The 16,590-nt window shown below is 48.2% G+C and overlaps 1 protein-coding gene across 1 annotated transcript in view; it reads right to left on the bottom strand.

The window, feature by feature from the left end:
* LOC140719328 (butyrophilin subfamily 3 member A3-like) overlaps positions 1-16,590 on the bottom strand; it is a 38,377-nt gene extending 21,787 nt beyond the window's left edge. Inside the window, exons 1-4 of the mRNA XM_073033889.1 lie at positions 16,244-16,590; positions 11,333-11,432; positions 9,813-10,172; positions 8,403-8,675 (exon numbers count right to left, since the gene is read on the bottom strand). Coding sequence (XP_072889990.1) covers positions 8,403-8,675; positions 9,813-10,172; positions 11,333-11,399 — 700 coding nt within the window. The 5' untranslated portion in view covers positions 11,400-11,432; positions 16,244-16,590. The remainder of the gene's footprint in view (positions 1-8,402; positions 8,676-9,812; positions 10,173-11,332; positions 11,433-16,243) is intronic.

The following is a 16,590-nucleotide window of genomic DNA, read 5'->3' as shown; positions in this document are numbered from 1 at the left end:
TATCCCTCTCAGTTGAATTTTCCTGCCTTTTATCCGTAACCTTTGACATCCTGGTTAATCAAGAACCTATCAACCTCCATTTTAAGTATAGCCGCCTGTGGCAATGAATTCCACAGATTTGATATCCTCTGGCTGAAGAAATTCCTCCACATCTCAGTTCTAAATGGATGCCCCTCTATTCTGAGGCTGTGCCCTCAGGCTCTCCCCCCACTATAGGAAACACCCTCTCCAATCCACTCTACCTAGGCCTTTCAATATTTGGTTAGGTTCCCATGAGATTCCCCCTAATTCTTCTAAACTCCAGTGAGTACAGACCCAGAACCCCAAATGCTCATCATGTTAACTCTTTTATTTCCAGAATCTTTCTCATGAACCTCATCTGGACCCTCTCTAATCCAGCACATTTTCTCTTAGACAAGGGGCCAGAAACTGCTCACAATACCCCAATAGTGGTCTGACCAACAGCCTCAGTATTACAGACTTCATGACTCCTGACCAGCAAACCCTCATCCCACTACATTGGATAGGCCAATCCACGTTGAACTAATCTACATCTACTGGCTCATGGACACAGGCTTGATTCCTCTAGGTTTGTGTGTATAAGCTAACAGTGCCTATGAAAAAAGTACTCACCACCTCCCCCCCACCCCCCCGGAAATTTTCATGTTTTCCTGTTTCACAACATTGAATCACAGTGGATTTAATTTGGCTATTTTTGATATTGATCAACAGAAAAAGACTCTTTCGTGTCAAAGTGAAAACAGATCTCTACAAAGTGATTTAAATTCAGTACAAATATAAAACACAAAAAAATTGATTGCATAAGTATTCAACCCCTTTAATGTGACACATCAAATCTTCGCTGGTGTAGCCAATTGGTTTTAGAAGTCACCTATTTAGTTAATTGGAGATCACAAGGGCAATCAAGACGTTTCAATTGATTGTAGTAAAAATACACCTGTATGTGGAAGGTCCAACTGCTAAATAAAGTGGAGGAGTGGGCAAATAAATGGGGTTTCAAATTGTCTATAAGTCAGTCGCAAGTGATATGTTTCTCAAGAAATCACAACCAGTTTCCGTGAAATTATATGAACAAAAATTAGAGCAGGTAAAGGTAATTCGGTTCCTCGGTTTGTTATTTGATGAGAAACTTACATGGAAAAAGCAAATTGAGAAAATTACAAACAAATATAAAAAAGAACAACTTATTGAGGTGTCTTGCTGGACAGGATTGGGGTACAAGCAGAGTATTGCTATTAAATATTTATCAAGCTCTAATGAGGGCTACATTGGATTATGGATGTGTAGCATACATGTCAGCTGCAGAAAGTAATTTAAAAATGCTGGATGTTGAGCAAGCTCAGGCCCACAGGATATGTAGTGGTGCCTTCAAAACATCACCTGTATCAGCTCTTCAAGTCGAAACGGGGGAAATGCCATTAAGATTTAGAAGAATAGATAAAGCTAATGCTACATTACTGGGTTAACATCATGGGCAATACTACTCACATCCAGCTAAAGCTCTATTAAAAGACTGCTGGGAACATAATAATTCAAATTACAATAGCTTTGGATGGATCGGGGATGCGGCAGCACAAAATTATGGCCTACACGAGATGGAATATCGCCCTACAGTTCCATTATCCGATGTTCCTCCATGGCTCTTTACAACACATTGGATATAAACCTGCAACAACTTTTAAAAAAGTCTAACTGTGGAATCAAACTGATAGTACAAGAATATATAGACCTACATTTTAGAAACAAACTGGTAATATTTACGGATGGATTAAAAGACCCTGGCTCTGGCCACACAGGTATTGCAGTCTACATTCCTCAGTGCAAAACTAGTATCAGGAAGCTTACTTCTACCCCATTTTTGGTCAGTGTATACAACAGAATTATGGCAATAATGAGTGCATTATCTTGGATAGAAGAAAATAATGTCAAAAAGGCTGTAATCTGTTCAGACGGTTTGTCTGCATTAACCTCTTTCAAATCAAGAAAATCAGAAAGTAGACAGGATATTTTATTGGAGATTCTATGCAAGTTGTATACACCGACCGAAAATGGGGTAGAAGTAATCTCCAATTAACTAAATATCCCTTGGAGTACAGCTAAGTCAATCATCAAAAAGTGGAAAGAATATGGCACAGCTGTGTATTTGCCCAGAGCAGGCCGTCCGCAATAACTAACTGACCATGCAAGAAGGGGACCACCAAGAGACCTATGACAACTCTGGAGGCGTTACAAGCTTCAGTGGCTGAGATGGGAGAGACTGCACATACAACAACTGTTGCCCGGGTGCTTCACCAGTCACAGCTTTATGGGAGAGTGGCAAAGAGAAAGCCACTGCTGAAAAAAACTCACATGAAATCTCAGCTAGAGTTTGCCAGAAGGCATGTGGAAGACTCTGAAGTCAGCTGGCAAGAGGTTCTACGGTCTGAGGAAATCAAAATTGAATGTTTTGGCCATCAGACTAAACGCTATGTTTGTGGTAAGCCAAACACCGCACCATCATTACTGTGAAGCATGGTGGTGGCTGCATCATGCTGTGGGGACGCTTCACAGCAGCAGGCCCTGGAAGGGTTGTGAAGGTAGAGGGTAAAATGAATGCAGCAAAATACAGGGAGATCCTGGAGGAAAACCTGATGCAGTCTGCAAGGGAACTGTCACTAAGGAGAAGATTTGTTTTCCAGCAAGACAATCACCCCAAGTGTAAAGCCAAAGCTACACAGGAAAGGCTTAAAAACAACAAAGTTAATGTCCTGGAGTGGCCAAGTCAGAGTCCAGACCTCAATCCAATTGAGAATTAGTGACTGAACTTGAAAAGTGCTGTTCACTCATGATCCCCATGCAATCTGACAGAGCTTGAGCAGTTTTGTAAAGAAGAATGGGGAAAAATTGCAGTGTCCAGATAAGCAAAGCTGATAGAGACTGATCCACACAGGCTCAAGGCTGTAATTGCTGCCAAACGTGTATCTACTAAATACTGGCTTGAAGGGGGTGAGCAATTATACAATCAATTTTGTGTTTAATAATTGTAATAAATTTAGACCACTATGCAGAAATTTGTTTTCACTTTGACACGAAAGAGTCTTTTCTGTTGATCAAAAGAGCCAAATTAAATCCACTGTGATTCAATGTTGTAAAACAATAAAACATGAAAACACCCAAGGAGGGGACTGAATACTTTCAGAGACACTGTAAATCCCAGTGCCTTGCACTGGCCAACCCCATGTTCACTAAATCTGCCTCCCGTCGGTTGATGCACAGCCTCACATCCCACTGACTTGCTCTGAAAAAAAAAGGACCCTATTCTGGCTGGCTGCCAGTTACCAGTTGAGCTCCACATGGGTTGGTGTTGGGACCACTGCTTTTTATGATGTATGTCAATGATTTGGACTACGGGTTTAATGGATTTGTGGCTAAATTTGTCAACGATACAAAGCGAGGTGGAAGAGTGAGTAGTGTTGAGGAAACAGAGAACCTGCAGAGAGACTTAAATAGTTTAGGGGAATGGGCAAAGAAGTGGCAAATGAAATACAATGTTTTGAAGTGTACAATCATACACTTTGGTGGAAGAAATAAACAGGCAGACTATTATTTAGATGGGGAGAAAATTCAAAATGCAGAAATTCAAAGGGACTTGGGAGTCCTTGTGCGGGATACCCTAAAGGTTAACCTCCCAGTTGAGTCGGTTGTGAAGAAGGCGAATGCAACGTTGGCATTCATTTCTAGAGGTATAGAATATAAGAGCAGGGATGTGATGTTGAGGCTCTATAAGACACTCGTGAGATCATACGGAGTATTGTGTGCAGTTTTGGGCTCCATATTTTAGAAAGCAGAAAGACATTGGAGAGGGCTCAGAGAAGATTCACGAGAATGATTCCAGGAATGAAAGGGTTACAGTATGAGGAACATCTGGCAGCTCTTGGGCTGTATTCCCTAGAGTTCAGGAGAATGAGAGGGGATCTCATAGAAACATTCTGATTTTTAAAAGGCCTGAACAGATTAGATATGGCAAAGTTATTTCTCGTGGTACTGGAGTCTAGGACAAGAGCGATTGAAGGACGTCCATTTAGAACAGAGATGCAGAGAAACTACTTTAGTCAGAAGCTGGTAAACCTGTGTAATTTGTTGCCACGAGTGGCAGAGATAGATAGGTTCTTGATTAGCCAGGGCATCGAAAGGTATGGGCAGAAAGCAGGGGAATGGGGGTGGCTGGAAGAATTTGATCAGCCCATGATTGAATGGCAGAGCAGACTCGATGGCCCGAATGGCCTACTTCTGATCCTATATCTTATGGTCTTATCTCTTGAATGTTCCTAATGTATCTGCCTCCACCAGCACCCCCCAGCAGGGCATTCCATGCACCCACCACTCTCCGTGTAAAAAAAACCTACCTGTGACATTCCCGCCCAACTATATTTTCCTCAAATCACTTTTAAATTATTCCTCCTTGTATTAGCCATTTCTATTCTGAGGAAAAGCACTAGTTGTCCACTTGATCTATCAAGTCACCTCTCATCCTCCTTTGCTCCAAAGAGAAAAGCTCCAGCTCACGAAACCTTTCCTCATAAAATATGCTCTCTAATCCAGGCAGCATCCTGGTGAATCTCCTCTGCACCCTCTCTAATCCAGGCAGCATCCTGGTGAATCTCCTCTGCACTCTATCTAATCCAGGCAGCATCCTGGTAAATCTCCTCTGCACCCTCTCTAATCCAGGCAGCATCCTGGTGAATCTCCTCTGCACCCTCTCTAATCCAGGCAGCATCCTGGTGAATCTCCTCTGCACCCTCTCCAATCCAGGCAGCATCCTGGTAAATCTCCTCTGCACCCTCTCCAATCCAGGCAGCATCCTGGTCAATCTCCTCTGCACCCTCTCTAATCCAGACAGCATCCTGGTGAATCTCCTCTGCACCCTCTCTAATCCAGGCAGCATCCTGGTGAATCTCCTCTGCACTCTCTCTAATCCAGGCAGCATCCTGGTAAATCTCCTCTGCACCCTCTCTAATCCAGGCAGCATCCTGGTGAATCTCCTCTGCACCCTCTCTAATCCAGGCAGCATCCTGGTGAATCTCCTCTGCACCCTCTCTAATCCAGACAGCATCCTGGTCAATCTCCTCTGCACCCTCTCTAATCCAGACAGCATCCTGGTAAATCTCCTCTGCACCCTCTCTAATCCAGGCAGCATCCTGGTAAATCTCCTCTGCACCCTCTCTAATCCAGACAGCATCCTGGTAAATCTCCTCTGCACCCTCTCTAATCCAGCCAGCATCCTGGTAAATCTCCTCTGCACCCTCTCTAATCCAGGCAGCATCCTGGTAAATCTCCTCTGCACCCTCTCTAATCCAGACAGCATCCTGGTAAATCTCCTCTGCACCCTCTCTAATCCAGGCAGCATCCTGGTAAATCTCCTCTGCACCCTCTCTAATCCAGACAGCATCCTGGTAAATCTCCTCTGCACCCTCTCTAATCCAGACAGCATCCTGGTAAATCTCCTCTGCACCCTCTCTAATCCAGGCAGCATCCTGGTAAATCTCCTCTGCACCCTCTCTAATCCAGGCAGCATCCTGGTAAATCTCCTCTGCACCCTCTCTAATCCAGCCAGCATCCTGGGAAATCTCCTCTGCACCCTCTCTAATCCAGGCAGCATCCTGGTAAATCTCCTCTGCACCCTCTCTAATCCAGACAGCATCCTGGTAAATCTCCTCTGCACCCTCTCTAATCCAGACAGCATCCTGGTAAATCTCCTCTGCACCCTCTCTAATCCAGACAGCATCCTGGTAAATCTCCTCTGCACCCTCTCTAATCCAGGCAGCATCCTGGTAAATCTCCTCTGCACCCTCTCTAATCCAGACAGCATCCTGGTAAATCTCCTCTGCACCCTCTCTAATCCAGACAGCATCCTGGTAAATCTCCTCTGCACCCTCTCTAATCCAGGCAGCATCCTGGTAAATCTCCTCTGCACCCTCTCTAATCCAGGCAGCACCCTGGTGAATCTCCTCTGCACCCTCTCTAATCCAGGCAGCACCCTGGTGAATCTCCTCTGCACCCTCTCTAATCCAGCCAGCATCCTGGTAAATCTCCTCTGCACCCTCTCTAATCCAGGCAGCATCCTGGTAAATCTCCTCTGCACCCTCTCTAATCCAGGCAGCATCCTGGTAAGTTTCCTCTGCACCCTCTCTAATCCAGGCAGCATCCTGGTGAATCTCCTCTGCACCCTCTCTAATCCAGGCAGCATCCTGGTGAATCTCCTCTGCACCCTCTCTAATCCAGGCAGCATCCTGGTGAATCTCCTCTGCACCCTCTCTAATCCAGGCAGCATCCTGGTGAATCTCCTCTGCACCCTCTCTAATCCAGGCAGCATCCTAGTGAATCTCCTCTGCACCCTCTCTAATCCAGACAGCATCCTGGTAAATCTCCTCTGCACCCTCTCTAATCCAGGCAGCATCCTGGTGAATCTCCTCTGCACCCTCTCTAATCCAGGCAGCACCCTGGTAAATCTTCTCTGCACCCTCTCTAATCCAGGCAGCACCCTGGTAAATCTTCTCTGCACCCTCTCTAAAGCTTCCACATCCCTCCTATAATGAGACAAACAGAACTGAACACAGTATTCCACGTGTGGTCTAACCAGAGTTTTGCAACGTTACCGCACGGCTCTTGAACTCGATTCCCCAACTAATGAAGGCCAACCCACCGTCCGCCTTCTTAACCACCCCATCCACTTGATGGACGTGGACACCAAGATCCCTCTGTTCCTCCAGACTGCTAAAAATCTTGCCATTAACCCTGCATCTTCAAATTTGACCTTCCAAATTCACACGTCTCCGGATTCTCAGCTCAGCTTTGCATCCTGCCCCTGTTGCGTTGTAACCTCCTGGACTGTCCACATCCACTCACTGATAGTCTGAGCTATCACTCAATGAGGATGAGAGGTAGAAGATGACAAGTGGGCAACCAAAGGCCGGAAAATGGCTAATACAAGGCAGCACAATTTCAGGGTGATTGGAGAGCAGTACGGGAGGGGGGGGGATATCAGAGGAAGTTCTTTCCTTTACACGGAGAGTGGTGAGTACATGGAACATCCTACCGGGGGGGTGGTAGAGTGAGCTACAACAGGGATGTTTAAGAGACTCTCAGGCACAAGGAGGAAAGAAAAATTGCAGGGCTATGTCCAAAAGAAGGATTAAATTGATCTTAGAGTAGATGAAACAGAAAACATAGAACAGTACAGCACAGAAACAGGCCTTTCGGCCCAGAATGTTGTGCCAGTCCAGTTAAATTAGCTATCAAACAGCTAGCATTGTGGGCCGAAGGGCCTGTGCTGTTCTATGTTATCAAGCTGACACAGCTCAGAACCGCATCCATCGAGTTCACTTTAGGCGAGTGTCTCTAACCAGATGCATCACTGTCTGGTACGGAAATTACGAGGACCACCAGGGTTTCTCTTCCACCCATTGCATCTTCATCATCAGCGCTGTGTGTGCTGGGGCCTCAGCATTGTCAATGATCCCTCCCATCAGTCCAACAAACTCTTAGGCCCCACCATCAGGCAGGACGTTCTTAAAGCTGGGCTCCTTCCCCAGACTGTGAGGCTGCTGGGCTCCCTGCCACCACACAGGCAGGTCTCATCACCTATGAAACATCAGTAGCGTTACACTGTTTACCTTTTAACTTGTGTCGCAAATGACCCTTACTATTTGCTAATTTATTCATGGTAATACTACTTTGGGGAGGAGATGGAGCTGCAAGGTGCTCTGTCCCTCCGCCACTCTGCAGGCCACCCCGGCCAAGGTGAAACAACTGCTTAGTCCCCGGATCAGGGTCCCGTGCAGGCACGGGAGCAGGAGGAGGACAGTCGTATGGGCAGCCGGTGCATATCACAAGTCCTGGTTATGTGACCACTAACGCCAGGCAGACAATCTCCGAAGAGTATTGATGATGGCTGGGGTCACCCGTCTTGTAAAGATGCGGCCCAGAAAGTGGCAACGGCAAACCACTTCTGTAGAAGAGTTTGCTACAAACAATAATGGTCATGGAAAGACCATGATCACCCGTGTCATACAACATGGTACATGAAGAACAAATAAATGTTATTTTGTGTGAGTTACGTGTACTGTAATGTGTACCTTGGTCCAGAAGAGCATCGTTTCGTTTGGCGGTACACGTGTATGGCTGAATGACAATAAATTGAACTTGAACTTTCCCCAGCCGGCTACATGCGACAAAGCCGTAACTGTCGGGCTACAGATTCACCGAGCTGCACGAGACTGGTTGTGATGATACTACAGCCTCTCTCCAGCCCTGCGAGCTGCATTCAGCCAGACTACATCCCCTGGTTTATGCTCACAGTGCCTCCTCCCCACCACCGGTTTGCTCCTAGTCCCCGGACTGACCTGGGATCTTCAGCCTGGACGTCAGTGCCTTTACGCTTTTGGCCTCCACCCTGCACTTGACATCGGTCGTGTCACTCATCACGTCCATGGAGCTGGAGATGCGGTAGAAGCCATCCTTGGCCTTGGACTTCTGGAAGACAGCCTGCACCTCCTGCCCTCCGCTTCTGGTCCAAAGAATACTGGGTTCGGGGTACCAGCCAGAGGAGTTGCACTGGATCTTGATCCCGTTGCTTTGGTAACCTTCCAACCGAATGGTAGGTTGCAGGCCCATGCCTGTGGATAGACAAATCAAGTTCAGAATCAGCTTTAGTATCACTGACATTCGTTGTGAAATTTGTTGTCTTGCCGCAGCAGTACTGTGCAAGACGTAAAAATTACTATCAATTAGAATAAGAATCTATGTTAAAAAATATAGCAAAAGAGTGAGGTAGTGTCCATGGACCTTTTAGAAATGTGATGGTGGAGGAGAAGAATCTGGTTCTAAAATATCGAGTGTGTGTCTTCAGGCTCCTGTACCTCCTGCTTTTTTTAATTATTGTTTTTTTTATCTTATTGTGTGTTATTTTGTGCTGCATGGAGTCCAGAGTAATTATTATTTCATTCTCTTTTATGTTTGTGTACTGGAAATACCATTAAACAATCTTGAATCTCCTCCCTGAGGCATCGCCTTTTGGAGGTGTCCTGGATGCTGAGGTGGCGAGGGCCCACGATGAGCCTGTAACTTCTGTATCACTGCCTGGTAGGGAGGGGCCACTGCACAGGGTTGGAAAAAAACTGCCAACTCAGCCATCTCCGTCAAGGCCACTAGCCACCCCATCTTTCAAAAGGCAATGACTCAAAAAGGCGGCATCCGTCATTAAGGGCCCTCACCGTCCAGAACATGCCCTCTTCTCACGTTACCGTCAGAGAGGAGGTACAGGAGCCTGGTGCCAGAATGGATTAATACGGGGGAAAGAGAGGGTTGGGGATTCAGGGAGGGAGGAAGAGGGTTGTCAAGATGGATTGATATGGGGAGAGAGATATAGGATGTGTACGATCACGCACTTTGGTGGAAGGAGTAAAGGCATAGACTACTTTCTAAACAGGGAGAAAATTCACAAATCACAGATGCAAAGAGACTTGGGAGTCCTCGTGCAGGATTCCATAAAGGTCAACTTGCAGGTTGAATCGGGGGTGAGGAAGGCCAATGGAATAGTACCATTTACTTTGAAGAGGACTAAAATACAAGAGCAGGGATATATAAGGGATTGGTCAGACCACACAGAGTATTGAGAGCAATTTTGGGCCCCTTATCTGAGAAACGATGTGCTGGCATCGGAGAGGGTCCAGAGGACGTTCACAAGAATGATCTCGGGAGAGAGGAAGTCGGGAAAGAGACTGGGACAGAGACAAGGTATTCGAGAAACTTACTGGAAACCTTCAGTGGAACAAGTGCCTGCTCAGGGACTCTTTTATACTCCACCATACACAAGTATTCCCCTTCATCGGTCAGCCGCACGCCACTCAGCCTGAGCGAGACATTGCCCTTTTGGAAGTCGTTCTTGAAGAGCTCGGTGCGGCCCCGGTAAGCCTCGTCCTGGTCCTCCACCACATCCTTGCCGTTGCGGTACAGGTGGACGATGGTGCTCGCCTGGGAGTCGCTGCGCATCCAGCGTATCTCCATGTCGGCTGGCATGTTCTCCGGGATCAGCTGACACTCCAGAATAGCCACGCCTTGAACCATGGCCATGATGGCCTGTGCTGGCCCCGTGACCTTGTACTGTTGTGCCCCTTTGATAGTGGGAGAGAGGAGAGAAGCAGGTGTGTTATCCCACGGGTACTCGAGTAAAGATACACAAAGGGTGAGAGTTAATTAGGAAGGCTGGTTTTGGGAGGGTAGCGGGCGGCATAACGCTTTACGGCACAAGTCGACTGTAAGGGCTTCATACACTCTCCCTGTGACCGCATGGGTCTCCTCCGGGTGCTCCGGTTGCCTCCCACAGTCCAAAGACGTACTGGTTACTAGCTTAATTGGGTAGCATAAGTTCGTTTGGCCAGAAGGGCCTGTTACTCAGCTGTATCTTGGGATACACAGTTTAGATAAAAGTCCAGATGAAGGGTCTCAGCCCGAAATGTCGACCTATTGTTCCAATCCATAACAGGCACTTCCTGCCCAACGAGCCCTGCCACACATTTACAACCACGGGACCCATGAATCTCTTAACCCATACATCTCTGGAATGTGGGAGGAAATAGAGGAAACCCCTGAGCTCACAGGGAGAATGTTTTTACAGAAAGAACCTCCTCCGCAATGTCATCAAGACAAATGAGGTGGTTGTCGACACCTCTCACATCCCTCTTTACGTCGATGCACGGCAGTGGAAACGGCGACCAGTTCCAAACTCCTGAGACTGTACATCTCACACGACCTCTCAGCGTCCCACAACACAGCCTACACAGCTCACCGACACCTCTACTTTCTGAGGAGAGCTGGTCTTTGCACGTCTATACTCATGTCATTGTACAGATGAGCAGCAGAAAGCATCCTAACAGGATGCATCATGGAACCTGCAGTGCAGGGGGCAGGAGGACTCTACATCTGGGGGCCAAAACTGCCCAATGCATCACTGGCGCCTGCTACCCACCACCAAGGATGCATATCCAGAAAGCTGCAAGAAACGACCACCGTCTACGGACAGTCCGCAAGAGCCACCACACTTCCGGTGCCAACATAGCATGTCCACAACTCACTAATCCTAACCTGTACACATATGGGACGTGGGTGAAAACCGGAGAACCTGGTGGAAATACAAGGAGAACATACAAACAGCAGTAGGGATTGAAACCTCAGCAGTCCTCACTAGCGCAATAAAGCGACTGAATTAACCCTACGCTACTGTGCCACCATGAGAGAGAGGACTTCAGACTCTGGAGAAAATGGCATCACTCACTGGCACAGGCGAAGTAGATCCCATAGAAAATCAGGATTTGAGTCCAGCGCATCTTCCATCTACCCATGTCTCTTCACACCAGCAGTAAACCAATGGATTCCTGCAACACAGAGCAAGAGGTGGGTAATAAAACGCCGCGAGGATCATCGCGATCACCCTCCCTCCCATTTGGGACATTTACAGGGATTGTCGTAGATAAAGGGCCCAAAGCATTGTTGAGGATCCCCACCACCCATCCCACAACCTCTCTGACCCACCACCCATCCCACAATCTCTCTGACCCACCACCCACCCCACAATCTCTCTCTGACCCACCACCCACCCCACAATCTCTCTGACCCACCACCCATCCCACAATCTCTCTCTGACCCACCACCCATCCCACAATCTCTCTCTGACCCACCACCCACCCCACAATCTCTCTCTGACCCACCACCCATCCCACAACCTCTCTGACCCACCACCCACCCCACAACCTCTCTGACCCACCACCCACCCCACAATCTCTCTCTGACCCACCACCCATCCCACAACCTCTCTGACCCACCACCCACCCCACAATCTCTCTGACCCACCACCCACCCCACAATCTCTCTCTGACCCACCACCCACCCCACAATCTCTCTCTGACCCACCACCCACCCCACAATCTCTTTGACCCAACACCCATCCCACAATCTCTCTGACCCACCACCCATCCCACAACCTCTCTGACCCACCACCCACCCCACAATCTCTCTGACCCACCACCCACCCCACAATCTCTCTCTGACCCACCACCCATCCCACAACCTCTCTGACCCACCACCCATCCCACAATCTCTCTCTGACCCACCACCCATCCCACAATCTCTCTGACCCACCACCCATCCCACAATCTCTCTCTGACCCACCACCCATCCCACAATCTCGGTGACCAAACACCCATCCCACAATCTCTCTCTGACCCACCACCCATCCCACAACCTCTCTGACCCACCACCCATCCCACAATCTCTCTCTGACCCACCACCCATCCCACAATCTCTCTCTGACCCACCACCCATCCCACAACCTCTCTGACCCACCACCCATCCCACAATCTCTCTCTGACCCACCACCCATCCCACAATCTCTCTTTGACCCACCACCCACCCCACAATCTCTCTCTGATCCACCACCCATCCCACAACCTCTCTGACCCACCACCCATCCCATAATCTCTCTCTGACCCACCACCCATCCCACAATCTCTCTGACCCACCACCCATCCCACAATCTCTCTCTGACCCACCACCCATCCCACAATCTCTCTCTGACCCACCACCCACCCCACAATCTCTCTCTGATCCACCACCCATCCCACAATCTCTCTCTGACCCACCACCCATCCCACAAACTCTCTCTGACCCACCACCCATCCCATAATCTCTCTCTGACCCACCACCCATCCCACAAACTCTTTGACCCACCACCCATCCCACAATCTCTTTGACCCACCACCCATCCCACAAACTCTTTGACCCACCACCCATCCCACAACCTCTCTGACCCACCACCCATCCCACAATCTCTTTGACCCACCACCCATCCCTCAATCTCTTTGACCCACCACCGTCAGGAAGGAGGTACAGGAGCATCAGGACCAGGACTGCCGGACTGGGTAACAGCTTCTACCCCAGGCTGTGAGACTGATGAATACCCAGCCACCACAAAGTCTCAATAGGACAGCGAGCTGTGTACTGTTCACCTGTGCTGAGCTCCACATGCATCTTGAATTATATTCTATTGCCTTGCTTGTGGTAATATTCTGTTATGTGCTGTGTGTGATACATGTGCTGTGTGTGATACATGTGCTGTGTGTGCCATGTCGTCGGCAGGAACATCGCTTTGTTTGGTTCTATATATGTACAGTCAGATGATAATAAACTTGAAAAGGAAGTAAGAAAGAGGAGTGGGAGTTGGCCAATCCACAATTCCGCAACTCAGAGGTAAGAAAGAGGAGTGGGAGGTGGCCAATCCACAATTCCGCAACTCAGAGGTAAGAAAGAGGAGTGGGAGTTGGCCAATCCACAATTCCGCAACTCAGAGGTAAGAAAGAGGAGTGGGAGTTGGCCAATCCACAATTCCGCAACTCAGAGGTAAGAAAGAGGAGTGGGAGTTGGCCAATCCACAATTCCGTAACTCAGAGGTAAGAAAGAGGAGTGGGAGTTGGCCAATCCACAATTCCGTAACTCAGAGGTAAGAAAGAGGAGTGGGAGGTGGCCAATCCACAATTCCGTAACTCAGAGGTAAGAAAGAGGAGTGGGAGGTGGCCAATCCACAATTCCGTAACTCAGAGGTAAGAAAGAGGAGTGGGAGGTGGCCAATCCACAATTCCATAACTCAGAGGTAAGAAAGAGGAGTGGGAGGTGGCCAATCCACAATTCCGTAACTCAGAGGTAAGAAAGAGGAGTGGGAGGTGGCCAATCCACAATTCCGTAACTCAGAGGTAAGAAAGAGGAGTGGGAGGTGGCCAATCCACAATTCCGTAACTCAGAGGTAAGAAAGAGGAGTGGGAGGTGGCCAATCCACAATTCCGTAACTCAGAGGTAAGAAAGAGGAGTGGGAGTTGGCCAATCCACAATTCCGTAACTCAGAGGTAAGAAAGAGGAGTGGGAGTTGGCCAATCCACAATTCCGTAACTCAGAGGTAAGAAAGAGGAGTGGGAGTTGGCCAATCCACAATTCCGTAACTCAGAGGATCCTTATTTAATTTAGAGATCCAGAATGGTAACAGGCCCTTCTGGTCTTACAAGCCAATTACACCCATTAACAAGCTACCAGCCCATGGCATTGCAGAAAAGATTCCAGCATGGAGAAAGCAGAGTCTGATTGGCAGAAAGCAAAGAGTGGGAATAAAGGGAGCCTTTTCTCCTTGGCTGCCAGTGACGAGTGGTGTTCTGCAGGGATTGGTGTTGGGACCCATTCTTTTTATGTTATACAACAATAATTTGGATGACAGAATTGATGGTTTTGTGACCAAGACCGTGGACGAAACAAAAATAAATAGAGGGGCAGGTAATTTTACAGGAATCAGGAACTCTGCAGAAAGACTTAAGACATAACAGGAGAATGGGCAAAGCAGTGGCAGATTGAATACGGTGTTGGGAAGTGTATAGTCATGCACTTTGGAAGAAATAATAAAAATATTGACTATTTTCTGAACGGGGAGAAAATTCCTCCAACCCAACGACAAGCTCCATCCATCCATGCATACATTCCTACAACTCAGTGATAATCTCCATCCATTCCTCGCTGAACACAATCCTCCAAACCAACAAGCCCCATCCATCCACCCACATACACAATCCCCCAACCCAACGACAAGCCTCATCCATCCTCATACACAATCCTCGAACCCAACGACAAGCCTCATCCATCCTCATACACAATCCCCCAACCCAACGACAAGCCTCATCCATCCTCATACACAATCCTCCAACCCAATGACAAGCCCCATCCATCCTCATACACAATCCTCGAACCCAACGACAAGCCTCATCCATCCTCATACACAATCCTCCAACCCAACGACAAGCCCCATCCATCCTCATACACAATCCTCGAACCCAACGACAAGCCTCATCCATCCTCATACACAATCCTCCAACCCAACGACAAGCCTCATCCATCCTCATACACAATCCTCCAACCCAACGACAAGCCTCATCCATCCTCATACACAATCCTCCAACCCAACAACAAGCCCCATCCATCCACCCACATACACAATCCCCCAACCCAACGACAAGCCCCATCCACCCACATACACAATCCTCCAACCCAATGACAAGCCCCATCCATCCACCCACATACACAATCCCCCAACCCACCGACAAGCCTCATCCATCCTCACAATCTCCCAACCCAATGACAAGCTGTCTGTGAACTCCAATCTCTAGCGGACTCGTTGATTCGCGGTCACTGGCCATTTGATTTCAGCACAATCAATATACCTCCCCATAACTTCATATGAGTATAAGTGAAGAGGATATTTCCTATAGTAGAGGGCACAGCCTCAGAATATATGGATGTCCATTTACAACAGAGTTGAGGAGGAATTTTTTTAGCCAGAGGGTGGTGAATCTGTGGAATTCATTGCCACAGACAGCTGAAGAAGCAAGTCATTGGGTATATCTAAAGCACAAGTTTGGATTGATGGGAGAAGGAGTTAGACAGGAAGGGAAGGACTATATTGACTTGACTTAGAATTGGCATACTATGCTTAATTATTCCTTGTATCCTGTTGGATACATCACTCTGGGATATGAATGCGTTGTCATCACTATGAAACAGTTGAACACATTATTTTACAATGTGACGCACACAAGGTTGAAAGAAAGCAAATACAGGCTGCACTACTCGCTTTGGGGTCGATAGTTTTCATTTTAAAAACTTTAAGTTATGGAAGAGATCTGTCTTTCATTATTTACAATCTACAGGGCTCTTAGAGGTTATTAGTTTTCAGTTAAACATAGAAAACCTACAACACAATAAAGGCCCTTCGGCCCACGAAGTTGTGCCCAATATGTCCCTACCTTAGAGATTACAAATCCCTCTGTTTCATTTCCGAACTCTGTACACCTCACTCCAGTCCAGCTGGTGACGGGAATGCACCTTTAAATTGGACTGCGAACCGCCATTAAAAGTCAAAAGCAGGTTCTTGATTAATCGGGGCATCAAAGGCGGGGAGTGGGTCGAAAATGATAATAAACCAACAACGATGAAATGGCGGAACAAACCCGAGGTGCCGAATGGCTTAATTCTGTTCATGTGTCCGACGGAACTGGAGTTCGGCCGGCAGGCCCCGGGCTAGCCCAGCCGCAACAAACACCAGTCCATACCCGGGTACAACGTTTCGGACCGAGATAACCATTCGGCCTACGCTCACCTGCTGGGGGAACCGCGGCCTCTGTCGGTGCTAGATGAGGGCCTTCCGGGTCTTGTTTAGTTTCACTTTGTGAGCGTGACTCCGAGCTGAGTCGGGCTTCTGCGATCAGAGACTGCCGGAGTCTGGCCGATCCCCTCACCGGCAGCGCTCCGAGTCTTTAAATCTCCCTTCCGTCACGGTGTCGACGGGGCAGCCGGACAAACGGCCGCTCCCGGACAAGCAGCCGCTCTCCGGATCCTCTGACAAAGTCCGGACTCCGCTCTCTGAACCCGGGCTCCGCCCTCCGTTTCGGAAAATCCGACAGCACAAGCTGCGAACTGGGTGCGACCGCCGACCGCAGGGCAAGG

Source organism: Hemitrygon akajei, chromosome 2 (assembly GCF_048418815.1).
Source record: "Hemitrygon akajei chromosome 2, sHemAka1.3, whole genome shotgun sequence".
Classification (NCBI taxonomy): domain Eukaryota; kingdom Metazoa; phylum Chordata; class Chondrichthyes; order Myliobatiformes; family Dasyatidae; genus Hemitrygon; species Hemitrygon akajei.
The sequence above is the reverse complement of the archived record's forward strand: the minus strand, read 5'-3'. Positions and strand labels throughout refer to the sequence as shown.